At 43.4% G+C, this 22659-nt stretch overlaps 3 protein-coding genes across 3 annotated transcripts; 2 read left to right on the top strand and 1 right to left on the bottom strand.

Annotated features, from left to right (window-relative positions):
* Nucleotides 1–1948: 1948 nt before the first annotated feature.
* Nucleotides 1949–14161, top strand: rbm25b (RNA binding motif protein 25b). The gene is made up of 17 exons (XM_071919075.2): nt 1949–2063; nt 2669–2772; nt 3167–3387; nt 3857–3914; nt 4221–4381; nt 4737–4925; nt 5059–5142; nt 7998–8269; nt 8596–8713; nt 9034–9123; nt 9827–9900; nt 10319–10469; nt 10690–11104; nt 11884–12179; nt 12481–12579; nt 12681–12728; nt 13037–14161. Exons 2-17 carry the CDS (start codon nt 2691–2693, stop codon nt 13127–13129), a joined length of 2451 nt encoding a protein of 816 aa, XP_071775176.1. The 5' UTR covers nt 1949–2063; nt 2669–2690; the 3' UTR covers nt 13130–14161.
* A 770-nt stretch (nt 14162–14931) lies between these two features.
* On the bottom strand, nt 14932–19461 carry eif2s1b (eukaryotic translation initiation factor 2, subunit 1 alpha b). Its single transcript, XM_071919068.2, has 8 exons — nt 19312–19461; nt 18484–18726; nt 17750–17829; nt 17343–17494; nt 16956–17062; nt 16692–16789; nt 15884–16027; nt 14932–15620 (listed from the first exon to the last, which is right to left on the bottom strand). Exons 2-8 carry the CDS (start codon nt 18722–18724, stop codon nt 15495–15497), a joined length of 948 nt encoding a protein of 315 aa, XP_071775169.1. The 5' UTR covers nt 18725–18726; nt 19312–19461; the 3' UTR covers nt 14932–15494.
* An 89-nt stretch (nt 19462–19550) lies between these two features.
* On the top strand, nt 19551–22393 carry atp6v1d (ATPase H+ transporting V1 subunit D). Its single transcript, XM_071919069.2, has 9 exons — nt 19551–19774; nt 20266–20383; nt 20505–20584; nt 20667–20734; nt 20818–20862; nt 21020–21123; nt 21264–21330; nt 21450–21528; nt 21641–22393. The coding sequence occupies exons 1-9, from the start codon at nt 19734–19736 to the stop codon at nt 21783–21785; spliced, it is 747 nt and encodes a 248-aa protein (XP_071775170.1). The 5' UTR covers nt 19551–19733; the 3' UTR covers nt 21786–22393.
* The last annotated feature ends 266 nt before the right edge of the window (nt 22394–22659 follow it).

The raw sequence follows: 22659 nt of genomic DNA, 5'->3' as shown, positions 1-22659 counted from the left end.
TAACTCAATAACAATGTCAAACCTGTGAAGACCATAGGTCAAGACGGACCCCTCTCTAACCTAAACTATCTTCATAGCTGTGCTGCCACCTTGTGGCAGTTTGCACAACAAGAATGTTTTACTCAGAGGCCAAGTTTTTAGTAACAGACTGGGCTCCATGGCTGCAGTCGGATACTGTGAGGACAGAAATATCTGCATCACTGCAGGAAAATATCGTTTTATTTTGATATTTTACAATGCACAATTTATTAAAATACATATGTCTGTTTCGCGCACTGCAATTACCCAAGTAGTTGATTTGCCTCCCCTTACAACTCTACCGTATAATAACAGATGACATTAATGATGGTTTTAACAATCACATATTCACTGCTGTTAAATCTTTGAATCTATTCATGCTAAGGCATGAATGTAATGCATTGGAAATGCAATGACTAACAAATTTTGGTGAATTCTGTGTAACATATTTGATAATTCAAAGCTCATTATAGCCACACTAGATATTTGTTGTAACGTTGGATAAACATAGACTTTGGAAATAAAGGAGCATTCTGAAGATTAAAATTGAAAGAACCATGTTTAATTTATGGCGAATTAGTAGATAGTGCGGGTCTTTTTAATCTGATGGAGGAATATTTTCAGCCAGCTGGGTGCGCTTCGTTTCTTCCAGCACTTTCCATGAAAAACCCGCCTAAAAGTGACGTCACGGACTTGTCAAATGCAGGCCTCGCGGCACAGCTGTCAAACAAAAAACTAGTACCTACAACAAAAATACCATGGCAACTTCAAACCAACATAAACAAACATTTTAGCATTATAATACGAATACACATAATGTTATATGTGATGAGGACTGATAAACACTTGGTAAACACTTCAGCCTGCTGATGAGTGCCATGAAAATAATCTTCTAGATATTTTAGAATTATAATGCCCACCTTTAGGGGATATAGGGCTACATAGAACAGTAAACATTACATTTTAAAACTAAATGTGTTACAGACAACAAACAAATAGTTCTGTCAGTGTGAAAGACTGTTTTCATAATAGTTCATTTTGAATAGTAGGCACAAATTAGTGTTTCACTATTTCCACAAATGTAATGATGGAAAAGCATATTTCACGACCAGAAATAATCAGACCAAGGCAGGGAGATACAACCAGCACGTGAAAGCAATCTTAATTAGTATTGGTTATTATGCATCTTGGCAAATAATATAACAAGTAGCCTATAAGCATTTTTCTACTACAGTCATACAGACAGCACATCTAATCTTTTAGCAACACCACTTGCTGAGACAACAAAGTTTTAAGTATTTGTTTACAGTCTTGGATAACATCATGACTGACCAACTGGGCATACAGAACGACAAAACGTACTGGTAATCTCATTTACTATATTGCAATTGAAATGTAATGAATAGGCTATTATAAATAAATGATTTTATTTTTTCTAACTCTGGGATGGGGGCAACAACAACAACAACAACAACAACAACAACAATAATAATAATACTAAGAAGAAGACGAAGAAGAATGTATTGTATCTCGGATAAAATGGAGGTCATTTATGATATAGTACTTAATGATAAAAATATCACTTTAATAGGCTATAATAATAACAACTTAATATTACAATATATAACTTAGCTAAAACCTAAATATATTATGCGTATAGACACGCGTTATTATTATTATTAGCAGTAGTAGTAGTAATAGAAGTACTACTAGTAGTAGTAGTTCGTTTAAGTTAGGGTGTTTGCGACCTATACTTATACATTGGTTTTCTCCATGGAAGTATTATAATATATATAATATATATATATATAATATATTTCCAGATACCTCCGTTTCAGCGGGTACATCCGAGATCCAAAACAAGCGAACCTCTAACGTCAATGCACTGCAGTTGACCCGTCAGGTCCGGTACGTAACGTCTGCGTCAATGTTTTTGAAGGCCCGTGACTAGCCCGCTTGCTAATCTAAATTTTGTAGAAAGCGTTTCAGAAACGATAACCGGCTGATAGCTGTCTTTTATCATTTTATACACCACCTGATTCGGGGTATGTATATAAAGACGAATTAGTTATTTGTTCCGAATACCTAGTTAGCACGCTAATGTGAGGTTTGCTTGGTCGGTAACATTAACGTTAATGTTAGCTTAGCTTAATGTAGCTAGCTGTACCGGGTACGGTAGCCCACCGGTGAAAATAAGTTAGCGTTAGCCACCATGAGTAGCTGGCTGCTGTGGCTTACTTGTTCTTTGCTAACGTTAATTTGGGGTTATTGAACTAGCGAACGAGTACCAGGCATGTACTAAGGTATAACAGTTGAATAACGGTGGTAAACGTGATATCAGATGGAGCCTGATGATACACTACAACGTTAAAGCTACCTTTTGTTAGCGTTACATCTGAATAGCAGAAGTCACAAATCAATACCAGAGTTCCATGCCAAAGTACAGGATTATTTTTTTTATCCACGCCCTTTAGCTAAAGGAGAAGTAGCCAACACTTCAGTTTTAGTATCAATCAAAGACGACTTTGCATCTGTTTCAACTTTGTCTGATATGGTAGTAATATTGTATCGAGAACCCAAACGAATTGTGACTTTCACCTCTACGTGGACATGCATAGACTGCTAATGGGTCTCATTGTTCCTTCATCAGGTCGGTCCGATACACACCCAAGATGTCCTTCCCCCCTCATCTAAACCGGCCACTGTTGCCCCCTCCAGGGATGCCCCCTCATCAGTTTGCTGGCTTCCCCTCAGGTAAGCACACACAAATCACACACAAATTCAGTTGGTTTAGTTTATTCACCCTAGTGTGCAGAATGGAACAACGCTGTGGTAGCCTTTAGGTTAGAGAAGCGGACTTGTGACTGCAAGGTTGCTTGTTCAAATACTCAGACCGGTGGGGAAAGTGAATGACAAATGCTCTCCTCTCCCTCAACAACTACTGTCAAGGTACTGTTGAGCAAGGCAATTAACCCCTTACTGCTCCAGTGGAGCTGCTCAGTGGCCATCAGTAGAAGACTGGTCGTACTGGGCAGCTCCCAGTGTGACTGTGTGCAGGGCGGTGCTGAAAAACAACATGCATGCTCTGTTGACTTTGCCTGTATAAGTAAGTTCACTGGTTGATGTACGTCCCGTTTGGCTGTTGCAGGAACCCCAATGATCCCAGTCCACATGGGCATCATGACTCCCACCCCTACAGTCCTGCTGCAGACTTCTATGCCAGTTGTCAGTAAGCCTGCAATGCCCAGGAAGGAGATCCTTCATATGCGAGCCAAAGAGAACGACGAGAACAGCGGCCCTACCACCACGGTGTTTGTGGGGAACATATCAGAGAAGGCCTCAGATATGCTGATCAGACAACTTCTGGCGGTAAGGGGCAGAGGAAAATTCGTAAAGATAGCACAGATATGTGCAACACCTCACACAGGGTGCCTGCACTCATGGAAACTTGGAAAAGTTATGTAATTTGAATATTCTGTTTTCTGGGCCTGGAACAGTTATGGTAAATTATATGCATCTAAAGGTTTTATGAAATGACAGATTTGTTTTCATAATCCTTTTTCTCAAGCAGTCAAATTATCATTAACATCAACCTTGTTTGGTAATAGTTTAGTTACCTTTACCGCAATACTAACTCTAATTACAATATCCGTATTACATTAGAAGCTATCCAAAACAATAACATCCAAAGCTATTTTAACTGAAAATGTAACATTTGAAAATTGATCTTGACAGACATTGGCCATGGAAATTGCGCTATTGTGTAACAGAATAGTAATGTTAAAGTAAACATGTTTGCTTGAGTCATGAACTGTTTTCTCTTGTACTCATCTTTTAGAAATGTGGTATTGTCCTGAGCTGGAAGAGAGTCCAAGGAGCCTCTGGCAAGCTTCAAGGTAACACAAAATACACACATTGATCACCATCAGGCCAGGAAACTCTTGCATCCACCAGCCACAGTGGCTGATCAATTTCAAATTCACCAGCTGTTTTCACTATTTTACCAGCCAAAAATGATTTTTACAATAGAAAAGAACCCCCAGACAATGGCTTGTTACCTGCCAAAGTGTCTGGAAGAGGAGAAGAACCAGCCTCTGCCAAAAATTTAAAAAATTACTTATTCCTTATTACTCCATCCAACCCAATCGTTACTCTGAATTAACCTGTCCCCATATCCATTTCCATGTTGATCTCTATTGCAGCCTTTGGGTTCTGTGAGTATAAGGAGCCAGACTCCACGCTGCGAGCCCTGCGGCTGCTTCATGACCTGCAGATTGGAGACAAGAATCTACTGGTGAAGGTGGATGCCAAGACCAAAGCCCAGCTGGATGAGTGGAAGGCCAAGAAGAAGACGACTAATGGGGTAAGAAGCTGTTGTCGGGGGTTGGAAGGAGACGATAACTGGTTTTGAGATTGACAAAACTGTGTGCTTGTATTTGTTGCCCTAAGAATTTTTTGGAGATCGGGGTGTGCTGGTGGACCAATGCGCTAAGGTGTAAACCATGTACTCATGACATTTTCAGTTTGAATCTGACTCATGTCCTTTGTCACATGTCACCCCCCAGTCTCTCTCCTATCTTTCCTGTCTCTGTCCACTGTATACTAATAAAGCAGAGATGCCTAAAATTCACCTCATAAGAGATATTTGGAAGAATTTGCAGTGAGACTCATCGAGTTGCTCTCAAAACTAGGCTTGTATTCTTTTTTCCCTCCTGCAGAAAGTAGCTCAGGCCCAGGATGGAGGAGAGGATGAGGAAGAGGTGCTGGACGAGGAGACGAAGAAGAAGGATCAGATTGTCAAAGGTGCTATCGATGGGTTGATGCGGGAACACGCCTCCGAGCTCAATGCGCCCTCACAGGATGATGACTCCCATCGGCGCAAGAGAAAGAAGGAGAAAAAAGAAGAGGTATGCCAACCTTTGGTTGCTGTTCTCTGACTTGTGCCATTCTTCCCTTGGCACTTCAAACGCGTCAGTGAGTTTTGTGTCATTTTAAAAGCAGAATTGATTTTGAGTTTTGTCGGTGTTCCTTTTTCCATAGGAGGACATCAACGCCATTGACATGGAGGAGGACAAGAGAGACCTGATATCCAGAGAGATTAGTAAATTTCGTGACACCCACAAGGTACAGTGGCTCCTTTGATCTTGTAGTTGACATTACAGGTTTTGGACAGCAGCTGCTCACATAGTTCACTCCTATAGTTTTGCACATTTAGCGGTAGTTGACACATATACCAAGCTTTTCTTGATCCCACTAAAAATGCATACTGCGCCACAAATTGGTAACCTTGGACGAATTGGAAATCCTTCAAATTTTCACCACCAAACATCTTAATTCGCCCCACATTATTTGAAATGTTTCATGTTCAATGTTCCAGCACTACAAATAGGCTGATAGCTAGTGTTTTTGTCACCTTTCTCAGCCCTGATTTGACACGTGTGACCACCGTAGTGAAACTATCTAGGTGTGACCATTATAGATCCATTCTTCATTCATCACACAAAAATGCATGGAGACGATGTAAAGTTACTTAAAAGCTAATCTATTCATTAAACCCCACCATTATGATAGTGATCATATGGTGACTAAAGCAAGATGAATCTCAGAGCTTTGGAAAAAGTTGCGAGGATAGGATGTAAGTATCAGCTTTCATTTACTATATACATATACTGGGCGCCCCCCTCTTGAGGACTTGTATAGGGGCAACTGCACAGGCACCTCGGTATATGTTGGCCAGGGCGTATGGTGCTCTCTCTTTATTCAGCCAACCATTTGACACTACAGAGGTTCCTCCCAACCTTGTGATTTTCATTTGGTGACAGCATTGGCGGTGCCCCCCCGTAAAGCTGGAGGGTCAGTGAACCTGTGCGAGTCCTCTGTAAATGATGGTCTGTCTTACTGGTGTTCATGTTAACGCGCTGAGACTCTTTGTCAATAACCACTGCAGTGACTTTGGCTGTAGCCTATATCATGCTAGTGTGGGGGGGCGCCCTCTCCACAGCAGCACACTGATCTGAAGACTGGCGAGGTACGTGCTCTCTGTATGTGTCGTGGTGGATTCTCTCTCCCCCTCTCTTCTATCTCTCGCTCTCTATCAGTGTCTTGCTCTATCTCTGCCTCATTTGTTTCCTCCATCGTTCCTTTCAATAAGCTAGACAGGAAAGACTCATGCATCTGTTATACATGGGGTGAAACAGTGGTCTGACACATGTTTACGCACTTAATCTAAGACATGAGCTGATATCTGTAGAAACCAAGGCCTGCAACCGGTTCAAGGAATGAATCAAAAACTGAAAGAGCAGTTTTACATGAGCAATAATGAGAAGATAATTGATAATGATTTAATCGAACAAAAAATATTTTTTTACGATGTCAGTACCAGTAATGTCTTTTTCCTGTCCCCATTCACTGCCTAAATGGTAGTCTTCTGGTGTGCGGTTAAAACAACTGCTATTAAAAAATAGCACAGTACAGAAAGTACAGAAAATGATGAATTTGTCTAGTCGGCAGTTGTGACTGCTTGATAGACTGCCAGAACAGAACAGCAAAAACGTATTTACTGCTCAGAACGGAACGATCGGACAACTAAGCCCTGCTAGATGCTGTGGAGAGGTAAGTAAAAGAAAAAGGGACATAGACGAGAAATTGTACACTTGAATCATCTAGAAAGATGGCTTTTTGACCCGAGACACATTAGTAACAAAATTTGACAGATCCCCTCACCCCGGCTGCTACAATGATTTTTAAATGACTTCTGCTCTTTCTATCTCTAACATCGCTCCTCACTCTTTCTCATGTCATTTTCCGTTTTCTTGAGCTGCATTAGACCCAAGGCTTTCAGGTTATGGTCTGTGTTGCCTGTTGACTGCCTGTACCTGTATATGAGTGTATTAAAGTTCTGCATTTGTATTAGGGGGTTGACATGCATTTAAGCTTATTCTACTGTTGCACTTATTGTACATCGCTCTAGATAAGAGCTTCAGCTAAAGTGCCCTAAATGTAATGTAAATATAGTCCTCTGGGCTCAGTGTTTTATTTTATTTAACTCGGTACTTGTGTTCAGTGTCAGATGCTGGTTTGTAACTATAAATCTTTTAAAATGACACCCAAAGCCTTGTGTGTAGTGCCCATGAAGGGAGAGTTGTGGTGCGTGTGTGTGTGTCTGGGTAATGAGTCGTGAAGAACTGCTGAAGACTACTGCAGGGGTAAGACCGCTTCTACAATTTCATTTATCTGTGCAGAAATGTAACTGATGTTCATTATGTCATGGCTTTCTTGTTTTAGCACTATACCAAATGCCACTGTACGCATTGAAGTAAAGGTTGCTGTTGTTGATGATGATGATGATGATGATGATGCTTAAGCAAGAGAGAATCCCATAACGTTTTTCCCTTGTATACTGTGTGACCTGCTTTCCTCCCAGGCCTAACTTAAAAGGCTTGTAGGGGCAGCGAAGGGCTGAATCCATAGTTCAACACCTGTAAGTCACAAATAACTAGTTTAACAAAAGACTGACGCCTTTTTTTCTGTTTTTGTTTTCCTTGTACTGAGAGGAGGACTCTTAAGGAGAGAAAAAGCATTGTCTTTTGCAGCGCCTTTTTCTCATTATGAATGCCTCAAGTTGAACATGTCTGACAGATGTTTGTGACTGTTAAAGTGGTTTCCAGTGACTCTCTAGCTAAACTCGGTTATCCTACTGCAAGTATCACTTCAGCATATTGTTTTAGATCCATGATAAAGCTGTCTCTCCGTGTGAGGGAGAGCTTTTTGATCTTAACTGAGTTTTAGGATTCCAGCTTCCCTAACAGGCTTTGCACGGAGTAGGAAGAATAGAGCATGTTACCATATTAAAAGACTTAGCTTGTCCTCGGAGTCTGGAAACCACTTGATCTGTGCACATTAGAAATTTGTCTGCCAAGACTCACTTTGCTCCTGACCTGTGCGCCATCGGCTGAACCTCTCTGTGTTTTGCTCCGCAGAAACTGGAGGAGGAGAAGGACAAGAGGGAGAAGGAGCGGCTGGAGTTCGAGCGGGAGAGGAGGGAGCGGGAAAAAGAGCGCGAGCGGGAGAGAGAGCGCCGAGACCGCGAGAGGGAGAAGGAGCGCGAGCGGGAACGGGAGAGGGAAAGGGAGCGAGAGCGGGAGAGAGACCGGGACAAAGAGCGGGACCGCAGGACCAAGGAGCGCGAGCGGGACAGAGACTGGGAGAGGGAGAGAAGCCGCGACAAGAGCAGCGACCGCAGCCGATCCAGGTAAAGGAAAAACTCCTCAGTGTCTGGTCTCAAACAGGAGCTCTCAAACATTTTCATGTCACAGACTTCCAAACAGACATATTAGGCCAAGGAAACCCATTTGATATACGATTTTGTCCCAGAAACCCCTATATGGCAAAGATTTTTGTTTTTGTTGATTTAGTATTGAACTGTTTAACTCCAGAGACCCCACTTTGAACCACTTGTCTAAAGTAAGAGTGGGCAAAATGGACAGGTCGTGCCCCAATGTCCCCAAGACAAATAATTGCACATTTATTGATTCTGATTCTGATCAAAGAATAATGTCTTCTTTACTGTTTGTGCAGGGAGAAGAGTCGAGACCGAGAAAAAGACAAGAAGCGGGACCAGGAGGATGAAGAGGAGGCGTACGAACGCAGGAAACTGGAGAGGAAGCTCAGAGACAAGGAGGCAGCCTATCAGGAGGTAGGAAAGGAGGGAGGGAGAGCGCCCCCCTGCTAGCTGTAGGGGCAAAGCTCCTGGTTCCTAAATTACTAAATGTAAAAAAAAAAAGAAAAAGGATCCAAGAATGTGAACAGGAACACAAAAAGAGGGGGGAAATTAAAAAATAATGGGAGTTATATGGCCAAAAAAATCTTAAAATCCTGAAATATCAAGTCCCAAGATCTCATTAATGAAGGAACATTTCTATTTAAATAACATCACGTGAATCGATCTCTTTGCTTGGTATGATGGGATATCATTTGCATTTGGCTGTGGCTGACCTGACATTTTCCCGACTACAGCGTCTGAAAAACTGGGAGCTCAGGGAGAGGAAGAAGGCGCGGGATTACACCAAGGAGGCTGAGAGGGAAGATGAGCGCCGGCGAGAAATGGTGAGAGGAGGTGGAAAACCCACTGATGTTCATAGAGGTGTCCTACTTTATCTCTCCTCATTTATCAAGCCAGCGTACCAACCGGTCTGATCTTCAAATCAGATTGCAGCGTCCATTCATCAGTGTTCATTCTACTGCAAAAATCTGTTTCAGCTTCAAGTTTCAGCTTGAACTTGGTGGTACTGGTAAGATAAAATTATTCAAGCTTTGCCTGAAAGCATTTACTCTCGGGTAAAAGGGTGGGCAAACAGTTCTTTGTATCTCATAAATGTACAGAATAAAGAATTTTCGTTCAAGTAGGATATTTTGTTTAGGTGGATAGAATATAGTAAGCTTACTTGTAGCTGCATGGCTATGAGAAATGAAAAGTGCTTCCCTCCAGTACTGGGCAGTGCATAACTACACCAACCACAAGTAGATGGTGCATCTCTCCATAAACCAATATGCAAATTGGCCTGCATGACTTGATTCATTTGATTAGAAGCTTACAAGCCTCCAGTGTTCTCCATTAGAGAGCACCATCAAATGTGCATATGTCATTGTTTTGTCAAGGAGGAGCTTTCACACTGTGTAATGTATTCATATGAATGGGCAGGTAAATTTCACAAATCAGACAATAAGCTTTTGTGAACAGAAATGGAGATTGATTATCGTGGACTTGGAGGGAAATTCAGTGTGGGGTTTTATCTTTATGGTCCTCCAGGCTAAAGAAGGCAAGCGGCTGAAGGAGTTTCTTGAAGACTATGACGATGACAGAGATGACCCCAAGTACTACAGGTGAACACCAGCAATATATTTGCTGCAGTACACTCATTAATAAGGTCAAATATATTCTCTATCAGAATACATGCTTAGCTAGTATGCAAATAGGATTTGCATCCAATTGTCAGCATTTGTTTTGACCAGCTTGGAATACCAGATGGGTGGGGTTTACTGCATCTAGGCAATTCAGATGGTGTCAGGAATGTTATCAATTTCAGAGTATAACAGACATTCAATGTCTAAACTTTCTGGCACTTATTTTATTGTCCTGTGTGGCAAACCCATGCCATCTGGCACCTCTGTATGTAAAAACACCAGTACAAAGTACTGGCAAGTACCATTTGACCCAGATCTGATTTTTTTTTTGTAGCAGATGCAATATTGCAGCTATGGCCATTGTTCTGAAGGCTGTTATTTTTGGTGTGACCCCTAGGGGCAGTGCGCTGCAGAAGCGTCTGAGAGACCGAGAGAAGGAGATGGAGGTGGACGAGCGTGACAGGAAGAGAGAGAAGGAGGAGCTGGAGGAGATTAGGCAGAGGCTGCTAGACGAGGGACATCCAGACCCTGACGCAGAGCTACGCAGGGTATGCGTGTGTGTTTCAGTGTGTGTGTGTTTGCCAGTATCCGTCTGTGGTGAGTGAGCATGCCTTCTATTGTCTTTTGTGAAGGTCACTTTATCATCTGAGTGCCCCTGCATCTCTGTACGTCTGTGGTGTTCGTCTTCCCTCGTCTGTTGGCCTTCTTCTCTGTAAGATTGTGTGATTGGGTGTTAATCCTCCGCACATCTGCCTCTCATTGGTCCAGATGGAAGAGGAGGAGGAGCGTCTGAGACAGCCTCCCGTCATCCAAGAGCCGGAGCCCGAGGAGGAGCGGGAGCGCCACAGGGGCTCCCGGGACCACCGGGACCGCCGAGGGGACCGGGACAGAGAGAGAGCGGAGGCCCGCTCGCGCCCCGCCCCCTCGGACGACGAGGTGGAGGAGGGCGAGCAGGAGGATTATGACAACGATGAAGATAACCCCGACGCGAAACCCAGCCTGAAGCCCACGATGCGGCCCATCACGGCGGCGCCCTCCGTGTCGTCGGCCAGCGGCGGCGCGTCCCCCAACACGCCCGGGGACGAGTCGCCCTGCGGCATCATCATCCCCCACGAGAACTCCCCTCCAGAGGCGCTGCCGCAGGAGGAACACCGGCCCAAGATCGGCCTCAGCCTCAAACTGGGTGAGTCAGTAACAGGAGAGTGTTTTCACTACATGGACATGCCTAGAGCACTCAGGACAACTGTTGTGATTTCAGTTACCAGTCAGTGGTTCCTTAGCAAGAGCAGTCCCACCACTGCTAGAGAAAATGTGTTAAGTTAAAATAACATGATGTTGCCAGTTTTCGCTCTAAAACAAAGTGGAGTCATAATTCTTAGATTGAATGTTTTTCTTATGATAAAATCTCCATAGAACAATGAGTTTAGCTATTGGCAATGTCTGGGCCCATTTTGCTGTTTGGTGTATTTTTCTTATTCCCGGGGATAACTGTCCAAACATAGATGTGACATCATGTCAAGATATTTCCACCACAGCCACAATGGAATTTAATAGCAGAAAAAATGTTCATCTATCTAAAACATCAACAGTAAACATCTGGTTTTTGGTGTCAGTCCCACCGATTCGAAGAGAAAGAGCTTCTTTCTAGAGTCACTGTTTTGCTCCGACATTCAACAATCATACAAGGAGAAATCCATCATAGAAGAGGCAGAGACACCAATTTCTCCTCAATAGCAATACATAATGTAATGCAGCCACAGCTTGCATCTTTGCAGATCTGTCATCAGTAGCGTGTGAAATACAACGCCCTCTTCAACAGCTTTTTTGTAATTTTAACATCTCTTTCCACACTCACGTTTTCTCGCTATTTCCATTGCTCTCTCCACCTATACGTACGCAGCACAGAGAACGGGGACAGATGTGCCGTTCATAAAGCTCCTTGTCATTCCTTTGTCCCTCTAGGTGCCACAGGCAGCCCCAGCCAACCCAACGCGGCCAAGCGGAAGAAGCTGGCGGTCGACAGCGTCTTCAACAAGTTCGACGACGAGGAGGCGGACGAGCTGCCCCGCAAGAGGAAGCTGGTGCCCCTGGACTACGACGACGACAAGAGCCTGGGGGTGGACGGCGCCGGGCTGGCCGCCATCAAGGGCGCCAACACCGAGGAGAAACGCAAACACATCAAGAGCCTGATCGAGAAGATCCCCACGGCCAAGCCCGAGCTGTTCTCCTACCCGCTGGACTGGTCCATGGTCGACACGGTGAGGAGGAACGAAATGAAAATGTGTTTATATTCTGCTGCATTTCACAGGGCTTTTGTCTTTTTTAACCCTTGTTGACAAAGAACACATCATCTTTTACAAAATTGGCCTGGGGGAGTAGTTGCAGGAGTTTCAGTGCTTTGCTCAAGTGCAGTTTTACAGTATTTGTTGCAGGAGAGAAAAGGAGAGTTACTCATTCACTTTTCCCATCTAGATTTTCCCTGCTTGTCATTCAGAAATGGTCATGTGATTCTTCTAAAACAGAACCCTGTATGTCTTTTCTTTTATCTCTGTCCCATAGACACTAATGGAACGCCGTGTCCGCCCCTGGATCAATAAAAAGATCATTGAGTACATCGGAGAGGAAGAGCCGACATTAGTGGACTTTGTCTGCTCTAAGGTATTGATCATGTGAAGATTGTACATTGGATTATAGTCTTACCTTGCAGGGGAAGTGAAATCTGAAATGCCACTGACGTTTTTTCTGTTTTCTTCCCCCAGGTGATGGCTCACGGTACGGCTCAGGGTATCTTGGATGATGTTGCTATGGTGAGTAACAAAGAGCAGTCTAGGTGCTGGGTTGAGTGTGAACCAGAGGATTGGTCAAGCCCTCACACTATTGGCTGCCTTTTGCACCATTTATGTTGACAGCAGACAGTTATTTCTTGGACTGAAACACTGTCTATTCTGTTTTTGTCCTGATAAATGTTGTGGGTTTTAGAATTCTGATTGTAAAAGCCATATTATAGTGTCCATCGAAGTGGAATATGTAAGAACTGACATGTTGACTTGTCCCTGATCTAATGTAGGTCTTTATCATGTACCACTGATTAAAGCTGCCCTTTGTCCCTGCCCAGGTTCTTGATGAAGAAGCCGAAGTGTTCATAGTGAAGATGTGGAGGCTGCTCATTTACGAAACTGAGGCCAAGAAGATTGGACTGGTGAAATAAGCAAAGCAAGCACTGAATGAAGATCAACCTTTTTTTTTTTTTATAATAGGATAGTGTAATTATGTGACCCCAGACAAAATGATCTTTCCACACCCATGCAGACTGTAACTGAAGATTCTGCTCGTTCTCACATTTGCACCAGTTGTTCAGCTCATGTCTGTCGTTTTCTCTACAGACTCGGACTGTACTTGCCTCTGTTTGCAGGTGCTAACTGTATTGTGTGCTCGTGTGTGTGTATATATCACTATTTGATTGTGATGAGGTAATCCTGACAAGAAAACCACTGCTGACAGACATCCAGGACCATTATGGTGTCAAATTAAGTCTCTTCAACCGTTTTAATATCAGCTGCTGAGAGCCATTTAACTTCGGCCTCTACTTTTATTTGTATTCATGCCAACGGTGACCCAACAACCATTTTGGGAAAAAGTCTTTTGACAGACTGAAGAATTGCTCTAAGTAATCAGCTCAACATTTCACCAGTTTCATGACCTTTTCAGGTGGAGTGTGTTGTTCTACATGCACTAAATACTTTAAAACCTCTTTGAATGAAGTCGATAAGCTAGTCTTTGAAAAACCTTGGAGGTTTGAAATCCGGCTTGCAGGTGCTGAGTGTGGATTGGTTTAGTCGACACAGAATTGGAGTATGCATAACCATAAACTAGGATGTGATATGTTTTTTCCCAGGGTTATTTTATTCAGGTTTTTGGACACCAATTGAACTCCAATTTATTTCAATCGAGATAATAGGTTTTCCCGCTTTTGTGTTCCTTATCACATTCCTGATAAACATGCTGGCACGTTCTCCTTCTCAGACCATCTCAGAAAGCACCTAGTTGTCATTTAAAATGTGTCTACTGAACAAGAACCACAAAATATAATGGTTGGTGATATCCCTGCAGCTATAAAAGCACACGTCATTACCACTACAGGAAAATGTAACTGCGCTAATAATGATTTACAATTGTGAAAATGCTCTCCATTTGTTTTTGTATTGGTGGACATTTGTTTTGAATAAAGTTGATTTTTATACCCGTTTGTGAACCGCCATTTAATTTCCACACCACATGCAAGTGTTTTCTTTTATGAAGAATCACTGTGTGCTGTTAAGACATTGCAGCAGTGTTGAAGCATCTGACAATGTAACAACTGCCTGATCATGTAAAAATGTCTCTAAATGGGTTGAAAATGTAATTAAACCTGTTAATGTAACAACACATTACATTAACCACTGATTATTACTTCATAAGGGGTGTTTTTTTTTTTGATTGATGTAATAATGACTAATGTATTAACTAAAACAAAGTAGTCATTTAATTTAATTAGCCAATCCATTATTACATCATCAATTAGGAATGTGCTACATTCCTCATGAAGTGATAATCACTGGTTAATGTAATGGAATTAATTAAAATATTTTACTACAATGTCAACCAATTTAGTGGCACATATTAAATTCTGACAAGTTACACATTATATGGTAGTTATTACAGTTGCTACATGGGTTCAGCTGCATGTAAAATGTTTCAGCTGGTAATACATTGCGTTGGGCTGTTTTCAGTAATTGCAAAAAATGCCCATCCTATTGATCACTAATCACACCCTTCCAAGACATTCCCAACTGTCCTAAGGTGGGCATGACTGGTGATTAACAGGACTAACAAAACAATCTTTAAAGGAATGGCTTTAAGCATTTGACACCATAAAAATTTCAAACACCATAAAGGGACAGAATCCCTTACTATTTATGCTTATCCAAATCAGAGGTCCATTCAAGCAAACTCCACACACTGACAAACACATTGAGATCAAAACTTCCAGAACTTTATTGATGTCATGTGAGCTAAACAAGAGCAAAATGCTGCCAGTAAAAACCCTTTAACTGGAAGAGGAACAGCACAAAAAGTCACCAATGACCGGTGTTGAGACAGACGAGCCTATACGTTTCCCCTTTATGAACCACATCCAGTGACCAGCCAGAGGTGAAGCGCCATGGATACTGAAGACACTGGGCTCTTAAGCAAGAGATAAGTGAAGGCCACTGCTTGTAAACAGCTTATCTTTTTTTAGAGTATCATTTATTCAAATCGGTGTACTTAAAAATAGAAACTACATTGATGTAGGATTTGCAATTTAACTTTCCTTTTGTCCGTGTCTGGGTAAGAGGATAGCATTGTGTGTTACCGTCTTCTGACACAAACCTTTTTAATAAACAGACTGGGACGTTTGCCAATGAACTATTAACTTCAGTTAATGTTTGCAATGTGAAAGTTAACATCTGTTGAACTGTGTGACTGCGACCAGGTCTGTCCACCTTTCTCTTCCGGTGTTTTTCCCCACCAGCCTCTTCCCTCCGAGGACCGGCTTAGTCCTCCGCCTTGGCCTCCATCTCCTCGGCGTCGTCGTCTCCGTCCACCTCGGCGTTCTCCCTCTCTAGCCTCTCCAGCTGCCGGGCGAGCTCTGTCTCATCCGTGTCCGTCACCACCTTGGGCTGCGGGGCACAGTTTACACTTTATGTTATTTGCACATGATGACAAAACAAGTACAAATTCTGTACAGTCCCATTGCGCATTCGTGGTTTTACAAGCTACAGCTAGCTCACCAAAAATGATGTATAAATCATGAATTAATCAATATATAAGTGACTTAAGAAAACATCTAGCCCCAAGAAATGATAAATTGCGATTGGAAAAAAACAAAAATGATGTTGCACATAAAGGGATGGGTGAGGCTTTCACTCTTGCATTTGCTCACCTCCATCTGGATGTTGAAGACGCCCCTCTTCTCCTCAATCCTCTCCTTGATAGCAGCCATGGCCTGGTTGAGCACGGACAGGCCCTCTGTGCGCTCCAGAGTGGTCGTGGTCATCACATAGCGTGGGGGGGCGATCAGGTTGATCTACCAGGCACAGCACCACAGGGGTTACATGCCGACTCTACACACTGGCCTTTGACACATTTACCCGTGTTGTAGCGCTCGTGTCCGACTCTACATGGTTACATGTCTTTTCAGCATCACCCTCATTTTGTACCTGATTGTCTGGTTGGGTAACAATATAGGCCTACATGTAGACATGGGCTGTGAAACTGATAGGATGATGTAGCATATCGGTGACCTTGGAGTGAGAGTGTCCCTGGTCAAGTGATAAAGGTGGATGAATAATGGAAAAAACTGAATCTACATGGAAAAATCTATAATTTAAGTAATTACAAAAAGATATAGTACACACATTTTTAAAATACAATAGCTTTATGTGATAATTTTCAAATTTGCTTGTTCATTTTTTTCATTTCGGAACACAAATTGAAAAACAAATGAAATTACTAAAATCCACAACTTATTACCATTTTAACTAATAAACTAACTTTTAATGTGACAGATGTAAATTTGTATGCGTTCTTTTAAATTTGTTCTTGCATAGATTATTTGAACTAAACTGATTACTCGGACATGACCTTAGTGACTCGGACTTGGACTCGAGGTTTGGTGACTTGACTACAACACTGACATTTAAACTGCATTTCAGGCATTTAGCTGATGGGGGTTGATGGGAGAATCTCACCTTGATAGGCATGGCCTCTGTGGAGCAGTTGAGCCCGGCCCTCAGAGCCTCCTTCACGGCGTCGATCCCCTCATACCCGTAGCACGCCACTTCAATGTCTACAGGCGGGACGGGCAAAAGACAAGCGGGAATTGTAATCGTAGGTTACATCTTGAACGTGTTACTTCATATTTACAGTCCAACTGACATGCCATCATGATGCAATAAGAATGAATAATGTTAATATGTTTATGTGAAATCTATAGTTATGGTATATTCTAGTACCTGCTCTGATTTTGACGGCCTGTGGAGTGAGTCGCCTGTTGATGTTGTCGATCAGCACGTTCCTCTCTTCCTCCGTCAGGTCCAACCCGTCGAGGATGGCGGGATCTCTGTGGGGGAGAAAAGGAAAAATGATCTCAGAAAAGAGCTGAATTCCATCGGAGAGCATCAGGGACGGTTTCATTCCCAAATAAGATATTCACCAATTAATAACAGCTTTACCTACCAAATCTTAATGTTTTTAAGGACTGAATCATGTATAAATTTGAACTATTGAAAGATGAATTTCAAGTAACTTGGAATTAAACCCTTGGCAAATTTCTTTTGAGTTTTGAGTGTTTTTTCCCCTTAACCTCACATAAGTGTGCACTGTCAGAAACGAGCACTTACGATACAGCCTGTTTGAAGACATCGTAGGCTCCATATCCTGGTCGCTTGTATTTCTCATCGAAGACCCAGGCGGTGCGCTGGAACAGGCTCTCTAGCTGCTCATCCTTACTGTACTCCAGCACCTCGGCCACGTGCCGGAGGATGCTGTACACCTGCAACCACAACGCCACACACACACACACATCAGCTCAGAGCGTCCACTAATGCAAAGGTTAGACTGACAAAAAACTCCCCACTGCTCAGACCATTGTTGATCCACAATTGAAATGTGTGGTGTGATTAAAGGAATGATTTATTAAAGTTTAATAAACGAGGCAGCAGTCACTTCCATCACAAGGAGTTCAGAAGCTTTCCCATGAAAAACACACACTAAAAATGCACTAATCCTTTGGCACAATGTGACTTACAGTTTTAGATTTGGTGAATTTATCTTCACACTTGATGGCCTCCTCTGGTGAAACTCTTCTTTTTGATAAATCAATGTATCCTGGAGAGAAAGATGGAAGTATTAAAGACATACAGTGAGATTTTTCCAAAGCCGACTACATAGACTGTTATTATCATACTATTTTAGGACAAAATTATCGTCACAGGGCAGAATCTCAATGTTGATGTGCCAGCAGGTTTGTGACAATATTTCAACTTTCACCTTGTATCCATGTGAACATATCAGACCAAGTAATGGAACAATTTAATAGCACATAATGACAAGCTGACCACCTCTTTTACTAGTTTATGTTGTCATTATATTGTTGTGAGTTTGAACACTGGGATGCCTTTTTCATACAGTAATGCTACAATCAAAAGAATAAAACGTTGACTCAGGATGGCTATGCAGAATCTTCGGTATCAGGAATTGCAAGGGTCTGGTATCATGATTCTGCAGTAGTACTGAAGTAACATGCTACTAGGGTGGGATGTTAACACCAGCCACAAAATACTGATAAGTTTTGGCTGCGCTAGTATGTATCAGCCACTTTGGCAAGTAACCAACTAACATTTGGAGGGCTTATTCAGTCAGTGAATCTAGCTGCAACCAAAAAAGGTTTCCCTGTCCTGTGTGCCACCATACAGGCAGGCCTAGTCCCCGACCCCACTGACTCTCCTCCCTGGTGGTCAGTGCATGGCTGCCCGGGCTTACCCTTCTCTTTGTCTACTCGGATGACCACCACACACTCGTTGCGGCCTATGCGGATGAGCTTGTTGATGGAGCGGATACGTCGACGTGACAGCTCGCTCAGGAGGATCATGCCCTCGATGTTATTGTACTCCAACAGGCTGACGTAGGCGCCCATCTCAGCGATGGACCGCACGTTCACCATCACCACATCCTCCACCTCTGGGAACCGGTGCTGGTAAAATCGACAGCTGAGCCCCGGCATCGCTGCGAACACAGACAGAGAGACGTGGGTCAAATAAACGTGAACCAGACAACTTTGGCACCGGTTAGAACCCAGGTTGCAAGTGACGGGGTGAGAGTGTTAAAGAGGTCGAATGACTCAGCTTAGCCTGGAAAATGTCCCCAAAATAACAGCAGAGGGGTCAAGCAGTATTAGGTGAGCTGGCAGTGTAGGCATTGGCAATGGATAGACATTGTTATTTAATAGTTATGCCAGTGATATGATGCAATGCAGATGAATTAAAGCCCCCTTGCTATTAAGAGCCAGTAACGAAAATTGACGAATAGAAGGACGCCGAAAAGCCTAGCCACACTGAAATGCATTGACAGCGAATTTTACCGGTTTCACAATAGATAACACGAGACTATAATTGCTGTTAAGAACAAAAAAACGCTACTTCGGCTACCGTTAGCTAGTTAGCTGGTAACCCAGACCGTTTGCAGGGCTGGTTCCCACATCACATGCGGCACATGCACTGCCGTGGCTAGCGGCTAGCTAGTAGCCTAATCTGTTAACCACTCCCCGGCAAACAGCTGCTTTACCGATAAGACCCCATGTAAGCGTCTCACCTGTGTCATATGGTTACAGAACGATACACTGGAATGTTCTGTATTGGAAATGTTCAAATGTCCGATATTTTCCTTTGGCGTTTTAAAAAAAAAAATTAGGCCCGCTAGCTCACATTCATCGGTGTGTTAATTTTTCGACCCGGAAGAGATCAGACGCGTTTGACACGCGCATGCGTAAAGCGCGTTCACTAGGTGGGGAAAGCGAGAGTCACATGACCAGAGACCAGCTGATCACTACAGAGACGGACTCGCACCAGATCACGACCATCAGCTCGATATATGCTTCCAATCCTCCATGTAGAATAACAACTGTCTTCTGTAACAAATACAGAGTCACTAGTTGGGATAAAAGCCAGCGTCTCGATATCTATTGGAGAAAAGGGAACTGAAGACTAGACCGCTATCCTCGACCAAAGGACAAGATGTCAGGAAAAGACAGGATCGACGTATTCCCCTCCAGAATGTAAGCAGCTTTTTTGCTAGTTGCTAACCTGGTGCAGCTTGCAAGGCAACGTTAGCCAACTAATAACTATACTATCTTAATGTATTGCATGTTAGCTTTTCAGAGTCAGCTGTGGTTCACATCTGCAGAAGCTTGGGTGTTTAATTAACCTCATATGAAGGCAGCACAGTCTTGCTTTGCATGGTGGATCAAGGCGAATCCTAATCTGTAACGGTACCAGATTCCTAGACCACTAAAGAGGAAGAGTCCTCCTGTCATGTGATGTCTTCCAACATGATCCAAGTGTGAGCTGTCACAGCAATGTGATGCACGTCTGCAGCTACTTCTGTATAGACTGGGATGATTTATAACAAATACTGACACTCTGACATTTGTCTTGTAATTTAGTCTGCTGATAAATTAGTTATGTGTCTACCAGGCCTAATCATGTTATATTGATCCAATCATGACAGCTGTGTTGAAGCCTATGTGTTGTGTGTTGGGGGTTTCAGGGCTCAGACCATCATGAAGGCCCGGCTGAAAGGGGCGCAGACCGGCCGCAACCTGCTCAAGAAGAAGGCCGATGCCCTGTCCATGCGCTTCCGCCAGATCCTCCGCAAGATTATCGAGGTGGGTTGAAGCTGACGGATGATTGACTTGCACTGTGTTTCTCTCATCAGCCAGAATGATATACTAAAGGTGGACTTTGTCTTCTTATCTCTGACCCCCCCCCCCCCCCCCCCCCCTCCAGACGAAGACCCTGATGGGAGAGGTGATGAGAGAGGCGGCCTTCTCTTTGGCTGAGGCCAAATTTGCTGCCGGGGACTTCAGGTAAGAGAACCCGAATCGTACCACTGGATGCCTTGTTTTGTTTGGTCTCTGTAATTCACACCTGTAATTATTATTTCCGCAGCACCACTGTAATCCAGAATGTCAACAAGGCCCAGGTGAAGGTCCGAGCCAAGAAGGACAACGTGGCAGGTCAGCTTCAAAGATGTCGTCCTCTCACTTTTAGAATAACTGAGTGTTTGAGTTCTTATGTCTCTTTTTCTTTTTTCTTTTAGGTGTCACTCTACCTGTGTTTGAGCACTACCAAGAAGGCGGGGACAGTAAGTCATTTCTCCCTCGGCTGTTTCCTATGAATACACACCACCTGTTAATGTAACCAGTGAATAGTGAATGAGGTTCCGTTCCTCGCTGAGCTGCTCGCTGTGTGTGTGTGTGTGTGTGTGTGTGTGTGTGTGTGTGTGTGTGTGTGTCTGTCAGGTTATGAGCTCACTGGTCTGGCTAGGGGAGGAGAGCAGCTCTCCAGGTTGAAGAGGAACTATGCCAAAGCGGTTGAGCTGCTAGTGGAGTTGGCCTCCTTACAGGTAGGGGGCGCTGCTGCAAATATGCCGAGGTTGATTCGTGCATTCATGTATCTCTGTAGGAAAACATATCAAACATTTGTAAACTGTGAAAACACTCTACTGAGAGATATTATAACCTGAGGCTCACTTTGTGTCGACAGACTTCCTTTGTCACTCTGGATGAAGCCATAAAGATTACCAACCGCCGTGTGAACGCCATCGAGCATGGTGAGCTCACTTTGCGTTTGTTTACACATCAAATTGTTGCCTTTCGCTCAAAGAACTTAGGAGAAGAAGAGCCACAACAGTGATATTGTAGTTGAATTCCCGTTTCTCCCGCTTTGCAGTGATCATCCCTCGGATTGAGCGCACCCTCACCTACATCATCACAGAGCTGGATGAGAGAGAACGAGAGGAGTTCTACAGGTGAGATGTCAATTCTGTGGTATTTCACCTTTTAGCTGCATTTGTTTTTGGTCTAAATTTTGGTTCCTGCCACTTGAAACGTCTCTCCCCCCCCGCCCCTCCCCTCCCGCAGGCTGAAGAAGATCCAAGAGAAGAAGAAGCAGCTGAGAGAGAGGACAGAACGGGAGATCGCGGAGCGCCTGGCCAAGCTGGGCCCCATCGCCGAGCCGGCCAACATGCTGACGGAGGAGACGGACGAGGACCTGCTGTTTGAGTGACGGGCTCCTCCGGCCCCGTCGCCCGCGTCGCCCATCATCCTATTTATTCGGTGCCTCTCAGGCCGTGTCGATGTTTTCTCGTGCAGATGGGGAAAAAAAAATGTTTTTTTGTGTACATGTTTGTGATGATTTGTTATGTTATTTTCAGTATTGGAAGATTCCAGATTTATCACTGTAAAGAACCAAAGTGTCATCAAGCGTGGCCGTCGACCAGCGAGGGCGTCGGCTCACTAATGAGCTGTCACTTGAATACTTAACAGATAATATAGGTACATTTACACATGGTTTGGAAGTGAACTGTGTGACGCATTCCGTGTGATTGGATGAGGTTGTAAATATTTTCTGTTTCATCGCAGCACTCAGAGCCATTGCATGCTGTCAGGCTGTGCAGTCATCGAAGGTGGTTGTAGATTTCCCAGAGTGTGTGAGTCTGTGTTGTGGAGGCCCGTCCCACCGCTGAACCTCATATCACGGGGTTGTTGTTACCTCATTAGAGGGGGACGATTCCCATTGCACCACAACCCCCAATGTGATCCTGTTGTAAAACTTGGTGTGCAAGTCCACAAGGCCCAACACCTCATCCAAATAAAGTTAACCTAAATATACAACCATTGCCTCTATTCCTTTATAAATGCCAGAGCTTTTAGTTCCGAGTGTGAGATAGACTGTTGTGATCAGATTTGCTTCTTGCATTGTGCTGAAAAGCATTTCATCCAAGTGTTTTGGGAACACAGCTAGGCGAGGAATGGCAGCCATCTTACACCAGAATGCTACATTTAACACATTCGTTTTAGTGAGGTGATTGCAAGTGTTGAATTAATAGATTCTTGTTGTAAAAACAATATTAACTGGTTTATAACAAAAGATTTCCTTA

Source organism: Centroberyx gerrardi, chromosome 18, assembly GCF_048128805.1.
Source record: "Centroberyx gerrardi isolate f3 chromosome 18, fCenGer3.hap1.cur.20231027, whole genome shotgun sequence".
Lineage (NCBI taxonomy): Eukaryota > Metazoa > Chordata > Actinopteri > Beryciformes > Berycidae > Centroberyx > Centroberyx gerrardi.
Note: the sequence above shows the minus strand (reverse complement) of the source record. Positions and strands in the feature narration are given on the sequence as shown.

Bases quoted from the DNA above. Each gene is read 5' to 3' on its own strand.
- atp6v1d (XM_071919069.2), top strand. From the start codon at position 19,734: ATGTCAGGAAAAGACAGGATCGACGTATTCCCCTCCAGAAT. The intron at 20,735-20,817 runs GTCAGCTTCAAA...TTTTTCTTTTAG, and splicing joins CAAGAAGGACAACGTGGCAG to GTGTCACTCTACCTGTGTTT. The intron at 21,529-21,640 runs GTGAGATGTCAA...CCCCTCCCGCAG, and splicing joins GAACGAGAGGAGTTCTACAG to GCTGAAGAAGATCCAAGAGA.
- rbm25b (XM_071919075.2), top strand. From the start codon at position 2,691: ATGTCCTTCCCCCCTCATCTAAACCGGCCACTGTTGCCCCCTCCAGGG. The intron at 3,388-3,856 runs GTAAGGGGCAGA...CTCATCTTTTAG, and splicing joins TGATCAGACAACTTCTGGCG to AAATGTGGTATTGTCCTGAG. The intron at 12,180-12,480 runs GTGAGGAGGAAC...TCTGTCCCATAG, and splicing joins ACTGGTCCATGGTCGACACG to ACACTAATGGAACGCCGTGT.
- eif2s1b (XM_071919068.2), bottom strand. From the start codon at position 18,724: ATGCCGGGGCTCAGCTGTCGATTTTACCAGCACCGGTTCCCAGAGGTG. The intron at 17,830-18,483 runs GTAAGCCCGGGC...CTTTCTCTCCAG, and splicing joins CCGAGTAGACAAAGAGAAGG to GATACATTGATTTATCAAAA. The intron at 16,028-16,691 runs GTGAGATTCTCC...TGTGCCTGGTAG, and splicing joins CAGAGGCCATGCCTATCAAG to ATCAACCTGATCGCCCCCCC.